This window comes from Notolepis coatsorum (genome assembly GCF_963971535.1).
Source record: "Notolepis coatsorum genome assembly, chromosome: 15".
Classification (NCBI taxonomy): domain Eukaryota; kingdom Metazoa; phylum Chordata; class Actinopteri; order Aulopiformes; family Paralepididae; genus Notolepis; species Notolepis coatsorum.
The window spans coordinates 22620714-22633337 of record NC_140179.1 but is presented as its reverse complement, the minus strand read 5'-3'; the positions used below and the strand labels follow the sequence as shown (position 1 = coordinate 22633337).

The following is a 12624-nucleotide window of genomic DNA, read 5'->3' as shown; positions in this document are numbered from 1 at the left end:
CTCTGGCTAAAGCCTCAGTCTGTATCTTCTCTGGCTAAAGCCTCAGTCTGTATCTTCTCTGGTTAAAGCCCCTGTCTGTCTCCTAGCAGGAGGACGTTACATATTTCCTGCACGTCTCCATGTGATTCCCCACCGTGTGCCAGCGGCTCTTTCTCCTCTATTGTGCTGCTAGGTCCAGCCTTCTCTTTCTCTTTCTCTCTTTCTCTCTTTCTCTCTTTCTCTTTCTCTCTTTCTCTTTCTCTTTTTCTCTCTTTCTCTTTCTCTTTCTCTCTCTGTCTCTCTCTGTCTCTCTCTCGCTGTCTCTCTCTCGCTGTCTCTGTCTCTCTTCTTTCTTTCTCTTCTCTCTCTCTCTCTCCCTCTCCTTCTCTTTCTTCTCCTCCCCCTGTCACATCCAGCTTTGAATGGCAGGTGCTGGTGAATCCAGTTATGGCGATTAGTGATGAGGAGATTAAGGCCTTGTAACAATCCTGGGGGGGGGGGTCCGCGTGGGGAGGGTAGAGCATCTGCTTTCCCACCATCTCTCTCTCTCTCTCTCTCTCTCTCTCTCTCGCTCGCCCTCTCTCTCGCGCTCTCTATCTCTCTCTCTCCTTCTCTCTCCCCCTCCTTCTCTCTCCCCCTCCTTCTCTCCCTATCCCCCTCTTTCTCTCTCTCTCTCTCTCTCTCTCTCTCTCTCTCTCTCTCTCTCTCTCTCTCTCTCTCTCTCTCTCTCGCTCGCTCCCCTCCGTCTGAGACTCCTCTGTAAGACTCAGAGTGCTGATACTCACACCGAGGATGATGGTTATGAGGACGATGATGATGATCAGAGTGTTGTGGGGAAAGTCTGCCACATAGGTTTTGATTCACTCGCAGGTCGGTCGCAGCACTAAAACTCCAAACACTAAAAATGTTATTATGGTGCGAGTAGGATTTCTTGATGATGATGCTGTTTAGGGGGGGGGCTGTGGTGTTTCATCCCTGATGCACAGATTCCCTCTGCCTGCCAGGAATGAGGAATGAGCAGTAATCCTTTAGACTGAGATTACACGGGTTGTGTGAGTGCAGGACAGGCAGCCGCAGTAGCTCACTGTTAAAGTCCCTCCCATATCCCTGCCCCTTTCCCTTTCTCTCTCTCTCTCTCTCTCTCTCTCTCTCTCTCTCTCTCTCTCTCTCTCTCTCTCTCTCTCTCTCTCTCTCTCTCTCTCTCTCTCTCTCTCTCTCTCTCTCTCTCGCTCGCTCGCCCTCTCTCTCGCGCTCTCTATCTCTCTCTCTCCTTCTCTCTCCCCCTCCTTCTCTCTCCCCCTCCTTCTCTCCCTATCCCCCTCTTTCTCTCTCTCTCTCTCTCTCTCTCTCTCTCTCTCTCTCTCTCTCTCTCTCTCTCTCTCTCTCTCTCTCTCTCTCTCTCTCTCGGCAGTGATGGATGTGTGTATGAGTGGGGAGGGGGGGGGTGGGGTGTTGGAGAGAAAAGAGTCTTATAGGAATTGAAATGGTGACTGCTGAGAAGGGTTCCACCGTCTGATCCCAAAGCTGCGGGCCGGTTAACTGGTGCGCTAAATCTTCATGTGTGAATATGGTAATTCGATTCCCAAAGCCTTTTACCTAATTACATTTTGGACCTTAGACTAGAGCACGGACTGTAGACACACATTAATTACACTTAGATGCCCCCGGGTTCCCTGTGAAAATAGGGAGATATTAAAAAACGTTTGCTAAAAGTATTTAGTGGCTCCTCCTCCAAGACTCCTTTTTAAAGGGTCACCTTTTTGTTGTATTGAACTCAACCCTAAGGGAGATACTCATTCTCGCACTGTGCTATTCAAGATCCAATAACTTATTACCATTTCAATGAAACATTGATTTAAATTTGTCTTGGTGAGTGAACAGGTAAAGAACAATTATTCACATAACGGGTACAATAAATACTCATCAGCATAGATGTGGAAAGAATACACAATATTTTGCAACATTTGTCAGCTATCTAGAATATCCAATGAAGTAAAGTGTGATTCGCTCAGTCTTCCAGAAGTGACTTGCTGTTGACCCGTCTGCTAAACCGATGTGCAGAGATGGGTGTTGGGCTAGAATCCAATCGGACCTGTTCTTCCACCGCTTGTTCTGTGTCTACTGCATTCCCCACACACACACACACACACACACACACACACACACACACACACACACACACACACACACACACACACACACACACACAAACATCCCGACTGCTCTGTAAACAGCTCTACATCAAACTGGTGCTTTTGTTTTTATGTCTTTTACTCAAATATGTTGTGTTTGTTACTTTGGCATTTTGGGGAAAGCAAAATGGTCATGATTAACAACCTAGGTTGAGGATGGAAGATCTTTTAAACTTAAGCCTTTAAATGGATAGTTTTTTGTGTTGACCTTGGACCAGCAGCACTCATGTTTGGCTTCATCTCTGTTCTGCTTTGATGTTTGAAAAGGTTTCATGTTCATGAACGGCTCTGAATCCCTAATTTTTTGTCTCTGCTGATGCGTCGATCATTGAACTTCCACTTTGTTGTCAAGGAAACTTATTATTATTATTTTTTTGGTCCACTTTTTCTCCTTATTTTTCAATTTTTTTCTCCCATCCCAATTTCGCCCTGCCAATTCTCCCTTCAATTCTCCCCTCCCCTGTCTCGAACGTTGCTAGACTATGCCTCCCACTGGTCGGCTGCAGTGAGGACAAAGCCTTGCATCACGTGTCCCCTCCGGTGCATGAGGAGGCAGCTGTCGCATCTTTTCACCTGTACAGCACGATCTCTCAGCAGTGAGGAGTAACGCGTGGGAGGCTCACGCTGCCCCCGTTGCTTCCTGATTCTGCTGTACAGGCGCACCAACCGACCTGTAGGATTCGCTGTCCACAACGTCCAATCCCCACCCACCAGCTTTCCCACCCTCTAACACTTGCCAATTGTGTTAGTATGAACGACCAGCCAAGATGGTAGCAACGCCGAGAGCTGGGCTCGAACCCAGCCATATCCTGCGTTAGTAGCGAGCGCCTTGCCCACTGCGCCACTTGGCTGCCTCAAGGAAACTTATTTGTTGTGGTTGGGGTTGTACCGATTGGTATTTTAAGCTAAAACAGGGTATTGATACGATTGTAAATCAACTGACAAACATAGTAAGTTTGAGCCTATTGGAGCTGTAGATAGTTACAGATTAATCACTAATGATAGATGCAACACTCATCACTGTGTCCGTTAGGGGTGGGAATCACCAGTTTCATCACGATACGATACGATATCGATTCTTTGGACAACGATACGATATTTTCCGATATCACAAAGTCTGCCACGATACGATACGATTCAATTCAGGTGCCTGCGATCGATATGAGACGATATTATATGCCCATTTAACACAATCACTAACATTTAAATCAACAAAAAAAAGGCAATGACATATCATGACATTTTTATTTTTGATCTCTTCCAGACATTTAAATGAAAAACAATCTATTGTTTTTAATACAAATATACCTCCTGCTCACTGTTTTTGGTTCGTTTTTCGATATTAATATCCTATCACAGCGCTGTATTTTGGCTGGAAAAGGCATATTGGGAGTCAGAAGGTGCAGTACCGGCCAGATCCTGTTAGTGGGGCTATCTCGAGAATGCAGTAACCCCCCCCTCCTTCCCAGTCCCTAGTGGACCTCTGCTGTTCTCTCTATATGGCTCTGATCAGCTTAGCTTAGTTAGCTCACGCTAACGCAACGTTAATTTTGATATTTAACGCGACGTGGGCATAAAGGAATGGCGAGGATGGAAAGCATGTTAGATGCATTTGACCCCTTGTGGGGAAAAAAACAACAGGCACTTATTTCGGTCAAAATAGGCGGACTCTGAAGCAATGCTGTCTAACGTCTACACACACAGAGATATTGTTGTTGTTGCAGCCGGGGCGGATATGCTCACGAGGGGATTTTCAAAATAAGAGTATCGCAATATGAATCGATCTTTTTACGTTGCATCGATCCTATTTGATAATTGATAATAGATCGATATATCGTTCCACCCCTAGTGTCCGTTATGAGAAGGTTGGTTGGTCCTCTCGTGCCGCAGGCGCAACAAACACTTTTTAAATTTTTAAGGCCTATACTACATTATTGGTAAGCTACCTCCTTATATTACATCATTATTGGTAAGCTGCCTCCTTATACTACATCATTATTGGTAAGCTACCTCCTTATACTACATCATTATTGGTAAGCTGCCTCCTTATACTACTTCATTATTGGTAAGCTGCCTCCTTATACTACATCATTATTGGTAAGCTGCCTCCTTATACTACATCATTATTGGTAAGCTACTGTACCTCCTTATACTACATCATTATTGGTAAGCTACCTCCTTATACTACATCATTATTGGTAAGCTACCTCCTTATACTACATTATTGGTAAGCTACCTCTTTATACTACATCATTATTGGTAAGCTGCCTCCTTATACTACATCATTATTGTTAAGCTACCTCCTTATACTACATTATTGGTAAGCTACCTCCGTATACTACATTATTGGTAAGCTACCTCCTTATACTACATAATTATTGGTAAGCTGCCTCCTTATACTACATTATTGGTAAGCTACCTCCTTATACTACATTATTGGTAAGCTACCTCCTTATACTACATCATTATTGCTAAGCTACCTCCTTATACTACATCATTATTGGTAAGCTACCTCCTTATACTACATTATTGGTAAGCTACCTCCTTATACTACATCATTATTGGTAAGCTACCTCCTTATACTACATCATTATTGGTAAGCTGCCTCCTTATACTACATTATTGGTAAGCTACCTCCTTATACTACATCATTATTAGTAAGCTACCTCCTTATACTACATCATTATTGGTCAGCTACCTCCTTATACTACATCCTTATTGGTAAGCTACCCCCTTATACTACATCTTTATTGGTAAGCTACCTCCTTATACCACATTATTGGTAAGCTACCTCCTTATACTACATTATTGGTAAGCTGCCTCCTTATACTACATCATTATTTGTAAGCTACCTCCTTATACTACATCATTATTGGTCAGCTACCTCCTTATACTACATCCTTATTGGTCAGCTACCTCCTTATACTACATCATTATTGGTCAGCTACCTCCTTATACTACATCCTTATTGGTAAGCTACCTCCTTATACTACATCATTATTGGTCAGCTACCTCCTTATACTACATCCTTATTGGTAAGCTATCATCATTATTGCTCTGAACAAGGTAAATCTGCATTTAGCTACAATGCCTTTCTAGCTCATGGAATTAACTCCAACAGTCCTTAAAGCTTGAGACTCTCCCCTCTGTTGCAGAGTTTAACACCTTGATCTCCAACCTTCGTCAATCAAGTTGTACGTGTTTTAATTGATTGTTATCCTTACTTGTCTTATTGTTAGGATTTTCTTTGCCGCGTGATTTTACATGCCTTTTTTTGGTTAACAGTCTAGTGTGATAGTAAAGGGTTAACCTTCTGTAGTGTGGTAGTGAAAGGGTTAACCCTTTGCCGTGTGGCAGTGAAAGGGTTAACCTTATGTGTTGTCACAGTGAAAGGGTTAACCATTTGGTAGTGTCATACTGAAAGGGTTACCCGTATGTACACTCGACGTGCCTGTAATGAGGGAAACCTCGCTTGCCTTTCGAGTTTAAATAAAGTGAAATTCAATGAAATGTCACCCCCCCCCAGCTAAAGCCCAGGACGGTGCTGCTATGGAGATGCAGCCTCTGAACAGCGACGGGGGCGAAGCGGAGGAGAAGAAGAAGAGCAACCTGCCAAAGAAGGAGAAGTCTGTCCTGCAGGGCAAGCTGACCAAACTAGCCGTCCAGATCGGAAAAGCAGGTCAGTGGAAAAGACGGCGGTTTCCTCATCATTGTCATATAATATGCAGGGGTGTAAAAAGTACCCAGAAATTATACTTAAGTGAAAGTATGGGTACTGTCTCAAAATCGTACTCAAGTAAAAGTCAGAGAATCTGGCTAAAAACACACTTGAGTAAAAGTCTAAAAGTTTCTACTTTTAAATGTACTAAAAAGTAAAAGTAAAAACCTTTTTTCTGACTGTCTATTCTTCTAATAGCAGGTGTTTAATCAAAGATCCCACGCTTTGTAGTCTTGCACAAGGACCAATCGGCATGGGTATGGGCGGGTTCATTTTCCATTGATGGGGATTTGATTGGCTGTTTTTAAATAAAGTGCGGCCGCAGGATTAATAACGTTAACATTAGTTGGTCCAGAGAAACAAATATACTAATTAAAATTGTTGGTTGATTGTTGTACATTGTAGGTCTGCATTTTAAGTAAAAAGTATGCTTTTTTTTCTCAGAAATGTAATAGAGTAAAAGTAAAAGTATACAAACCTAATAATACTTGAGTAAAGTACAAATCCCCAAAAACAGTACTTAAGTATTGTAACAAAGTACAATTACTCAAGTACTTTACACCCCTGCATACAGGGTTTCCCATTAATTACCTAGACTGTGGCGTTATATTTTTTTAAAATATAAAGTTTGCCAATAGGGATGTATCAGTAGTATTGGCAGTGGTACTAGTCGTAATAGTAATCCAGTATATATATTATTTTTTTTCTAAAAAATAAACCAGTTCAACACAGGTAACTACTTTTGCTTCATTTCTTTGATGGCTCAAATGTCTGCTCTAGTCCAGTGGTTCCCAAACCTCTCCTCGAGACACCCCAGCTGTTCCATGTATTTGTTAAATTCCACCACCAGCACACCTGAGTCAATAAAAACTAATAAAGGGCTAGTTAAGTTGAATCAGGTGTGCTGGTGGTGGAATTTAACAAATACATTGAACGGCTGGGGTGCTTCGAGGAGAGGATTGGGAAGCACTAGTCAAGTCGATTTTGTGTTTTGAGCACAAAGTTCATCATAGATCTCGCCTCTTTATTTTGCTCTCAAAGTGCACCAGATTGATGCATTTAACTTTAAAATGTACAAAACAAAAAAGAAAAGTTACGGGGGGGCATGCCCCCGGACCCCCCTAGAGGGTCAGAGGTTCACCCCCCATAGTCTCTGAAAATCCTGTGGAAAACACTGATATACGTATATATAATATAGTGTTGCATCTTTTAGATTTTTGTCTAGGAGTAGTAGGGATGGGTACCTTTCACATTTGAACCGATACGGTACCGGTACCTGTGAATCGATACCGGTACCCAACGGTACCTTTTTTCTGTACTTTAGTCTCAAGAAATTTAGTTTACCTACCTCAGTCATGAAAAAAAAAATCCAAACTTCAAATAACTACAATTTCGACGTTTTCGGCTTGCCATTGCTCTGACTGCTTTGTTGTTGAATCAAGTCAAATCCTAGGTAAGCATATATTGTGCGTGTGAACGTTGACATGAAAATAATATAATTTTTTTTGGTATCTCACTTGAATCGATACTCGGTAGTAGGGGTGGACGGTATAAACGGTATTAATTTGCTCTACGGTATGGATTTTGACTATACCGTGTAACCGGTAGAGCAGCTCTAAAATAGCAATGACGTCATGTAACCACAGCGCGACTATTTCAATCGCATTTGCCCCTAAAAATAGATAGAATTAGTCATAGATAATAGATATGTGCAAACTGGAAAAAGTTATTTAGGAGGCTTCGCGCAGTGGGCGTGTCAACACGCAATTGTCATTTCATAATAAACACATATCACCGCGGCGCACAGCAAGTTTCAATTTCAGTTCCTGGCATTTTTAACCAGTGGAGAAAGGTAAGGGATGTCCCTATCGTTTTTCTTATATGAATTATTCTACGTTAATAAAACATACCTGGTGATCAACTACAGTTTGCTGTAAACATTATGATATGCGTGTAGTGTTATGATAACGACGGCTGCAGCGGGAGGACGGCTGCAGCAGTGGATTTGCGAATAGCATGCAGCTGCAGAGCCGCAGAGCCAGCGGCGCTTTCAGGTCTGGTCACAGGCCCGCTCAACAGCGCCCCCCCACCCAACGGCTGAAAGCTGTGACCAGACCTGAAAGCGCCGCTGGCTCTGCGGCTCTGCAGCTACATATGCTTCTAGCAAAATCCAGCATCCAGCCCTGCTGTTTGCAATGGGAGCAGCACGGACTCTGGACTTATTTTATTTGGAATATAATGACTTTATACGCAAAAGTAGCCTAGTTTTAAGTTAAAATATTATAAATCTACATGCCTTGAGGATGTCATTCTTTATATAGCCTGCCTATCAGGCAAAAAAAATTATTCTAACGGAAACACTGATACCGTGATATATACCGTTACCGTCTATGCTTCAAATTATACCGTGATATAAATTTTAGACCATACCGTCCACCCCTACTCGGTAGTACCGACGTGTTTCGGTTTGGTACCTCAAAAGTACCGAATTCAGTACCCATCCCTAAGGAGTAGTGCTCTAACGTGTCTCTAGTGCCTCTACTGCTGAGCTGACCTGTTCTCTCGTTCAACACGTCTCATTGTACCGTTGGCCTTGTGTTAACATACTGTACATGTGACCAATAAAATCTCTCTGCCCCTCCCTGTCCGTCCAGGTCTGGTCATGTCGGCCCTCACAGTCATCATCTTGGTGGCGTTGTTTGCGGTTGACACATTCTGGATCCAGGACCTGCCCTGGGTGAAGGACTGCACGCCCATCTACGTCCAGTTCTTTGTGAAGTTCTTCATCATCGGCGTCACCGTCCTGGTGGTGGCCGTGCCCGAAGGTCTGCCGCTGGCGGTCACCATCTCCCTGGCTTATTCTGTCAAGGTAACCACCGCCACGCTACTGGCCAATCGGCAACACCGGGGCTTCAGTGAAAGGGTTAACCGTCTGTAGTGTGGTAGTGAAATGGTTAACCTTCTGTAGTTGGGTAGTGAAAGGGTTAACATTATGTAGCGTGGTAGTGAGAGGTTAACCTTCTGTAGTGTGGTAGTGAAAGGGTTAACCTTATGTAGCGTGGTAGTGAAAGCTTAACCTTCTGTAGTGTGGTAGTGAAAGGGTTAACCTTCTGTAGTGGTAGTGAAAGGGTTAACCTTCTGTAGTGTGGTAGTGAAAGGTTAACCATCTATAGAAGGTTAACCTGTAGTGTGGTAGTGAAAGGGTTAACCTTCTGTAGTGTGGTAGTGAAAGGGTTAACCTTCTGTAGTGTGGTAGTGAAAGGTTAACCTGTAGTGTGGTAGTGAAAGGGTTAACCTTCTGTAGTGTGGCAGTGACAGGGTTAATGTGGGAAGTGTATGTCGTAGTGTTGGCTGGAAGACCTGAACCAGAATCGGAACCTCATTCACACGAACATTTAACGGCCTCCATAAAGCTGTCTATCGAGCACTGGAGCAGCCCCAGATTTTACATCCCAGTGACATCACTGATTAGATGGTTCTCTCTCTCCGGTTTCTAGCTTCAGCAGAGAGCGGTGCGTGTTCACAAATACTGACTGAACTGTCCTGGGGCACAGGAAGAACATACTGACTGGACTGTCCTGGGGCACAGGAAGAACATACTGACTGAACTGTCCTGGGGCACAGGAAGAACATACTGACTGAACTGTCCTGGGGCACAGGAAGAACATACTGACTGAACTGTCCTGGGCCACAGGAAGAACATACTGACTGAACTGTCCTGAGACACTGTAAGAACATACTGACTGAACTGTCCTCAGGAAGAACATACTGACTGAACTGTCCTGGGACACAGGAAGAACATACTGACTGAACTGTCCTGGGGCACAGGAAGAACATACTGACTGAACTGTCCTGGGACACAGGAAGAACATACTGACTGAACTGTCCTGGGGCACAGGAAGAACATACTGACTGAACTGTCCTGGGGCACAGGAAGAACATACTGACTGAACTGTCCTGGTGCACAGGAAGAACATGCTGACTGAACTGTCCTCAGGAAGAACATACTGACTGAACTGTCCTGGTGCACAGGAAGAACATACTGCCTGAACTGTCCTGGTGCACAGGAAGAACATACTGACTGAACTGTCCTGGGGCACAGGAAGAACATACTGACTGAACTGTCCTGGGACACAGGAAGAACATACTGACTGAACTGTCCTGGGGCACAGGAAGAACATACTGACTGAACTGTCCTGGGGCACAGGAAGAACATACTGACTGAACTGTCCTCAGGAAGAACATACTGACTGAACTGTCCTGGTGCACAGGAAGAACATACTGACTGAACTGTCCTGAGACACAGGGAGAACATACTGAGGTTCTGGTGCTCGTGGGGGGGGGGTGATTGGAGGATCAAGAAAATAGGGCGGGGTTTGAGATAGATCAATTGCATGTCGGTGTATGCTAGCGCTCCGTGTCTACTGACCTCAGGACAGCGCCAACCAGCTTATCCTTTAGCCTATTAAAGCTACCGGGCCAGAGGGAGACCAGGATGTGATCCTCTCTGCTGGAGCTGTTCGCTAACGGCAGACGTTATCCAATCAACGGACTAATGAGTTCAGCCCTGCAGTGTAACATCAGATAAGATGTTCCTTTATTGATCCCCTTGGGGAAATTCAGGCATCATAGCAGCATTTGGTAGGGGGGGGGTACAGGTATGGGCAGGGTAATAGTAGAAAGACATAAATACAGACAATAAAAATAACTAGAAAGAAAATTTAAATAAACAGTGTAAACAATATAATAACTCTGGATATAAAAATATGAGAAACATAAACGGTGTAAACAATATAATTAACTGAATATAAAAATATGAGAAACGTAAACAATATAATTAACTCTGAATATAAAAATATGAGAAGTCAACTGTGTAAACAATATAATTAACTCTGAATATAAAAATATGAGAACTAAACGGTGTAAACAAAGGTGCAGATGAGGGTCTGCATGTTACACTCTCAATAAATATAGGCAATAAAATGTTTTTTATCTGAATATACACTGAAGCGTAAAAGTAAACAATATACACAAGGTGCAGTATACACAAGGTACCCTAACTGGCATCATATACGTCATACATTTCTTGACCCATTTGTGAACATATTTGCTTTTATTTGAAAATCAATATGGATTCTAAAGGGGAAAATGAAACGACGATCATACTAAATAATTGCGATGGTCCGAACTCAAAGATCCTTCATGATGTCCTCTGCTCTGACATCAAGGGGGCGACAGTGGCTCAGGGGGTAGAGCAGTCGTCTGGTAGTCGGAAGGTTCCCGGTTTGATTCCCGCCCTTCCCGCTGGGCAGCGCGTCGAAGCGTCCTTGAGCAAGACACCTTGCATGGTCTCCTCCGCCGTCGGGGTGTGTGAATGTGTGAGTGAGCGGGTAAAATGTACTTTTATTTTCCCTTTTTTAACATAAAACTAGACAAACAATACAGTAACAGTAAAAATCTATGATAAATCACAGGACAATGACAGAAATAATAATAACAATAATGACAGTCCAGTAATTAAATCAAAATAAATGTAGATTAAAAGACATAAAAATAATAAATAAAATACAATACATGTGCTCTTGCTCGCTCTTCCTCACTCTTTCCTCCCCCCCCCCCCCCCTCAGGACCCCCTCTTGGACTATACATCCACTATTCCATTTAACATCAGAAATTACAAGTTCATATGCTTCCCTTTATCTTCTCCACCACAGCTAACCAGATTGCTATGCTGCTTCATTAACACCTAAAATTCGTGCAGTAGATATCTCTAGATAAATCACATCGAGATAGGTAAGAACCCGGCACATTTTATCCGGTTGAATCCAGCGTGAGCGGGTAAAATGTGAGGAAGAAAATTGTAAAGCGCTTCGGACAAAAGAGATGTATAAATTAATCTAATTAATTACAGGATTTGTAATCAATTAATCTAATTAATCACATTTTAATCGCTTAACCATTTTAGGCCTGATATTCTATATTCTATAATCATATTTCAAATTGCATGTGGCCGGATGGCAGAATTCAGTACTGTATCTACTAGGGCTGCTGACCCCTATTAGTCGATTAGTCGACTAATCGGTCGAAAGGAGCCGTAGTCGACTGGCCAACCTCTTAGTCGAATATAAAATAATAATAATAAATTAGAGGCTAACTGCCTACGAAAACAGGCACAGAGAGGCACTGAAAGAGGATTTCACCCATCTAATGAACACAGACTAGACAAATATCAAGATGTATCCATCAGTGGACCAATTGCATGCTTTTGCAGAGGACAATAAGCCTTCAGTCGACTTCTTCAGACATTAAGCACCCCCCACAGCCCAAATGGAATGATAAACAATTTAAAAAAAATTGTAATAATTAAAAAAAAATTAAAATATTATACTTTTTTATTGTCGACCAATAGTTGACTGACGGCAAATTTTGGCCAATCATAGTCGACCATCTAAATCCTTAGTTGGGGACAGCCCTAGTATCTACAAAACCTTCTGTTTAACACTTTGGATGCCACGCTTCCCCGTCTCAAAACATGGTTGAATGCCAGCACCCACTTCAATGATAGCGCTCTCATATTTGTGAACGCATAAACTATGTCTTAAATTATGGCTATGTGTCTAATCTGGCCGTCGCTTATCAATGACTTGTTTGCAGTCAACATTGTCGAAACAGATAGTTTTTTAATCGGTTCATTTCCGTTTTATACCATTTTGAAAAACCCTCGTTTTCTTGAAA

General features: G+C 42.8%; 1 protein-coding gene across 1 annotated transcript in view; it reads left to right on the top strand.

Annotated features, from left to right (window-relative positions):
- Positions 1-12624, top strand: part of atp2b1a (ATPase plasma membrane Ca2+ transporting 1a) — a 207099-nt gene that overhangs the window by 115418 nt on the left and 79057 nt on the right. Inside the window, 2 exon segments of the mRNA XM_084330168.1 lie at positions 5698-5850; positions 8544-8758. Coding sequence (XP_084186294.1) covers positions 5698-5850; positions 8544-8758 — 368 coding nt within the window.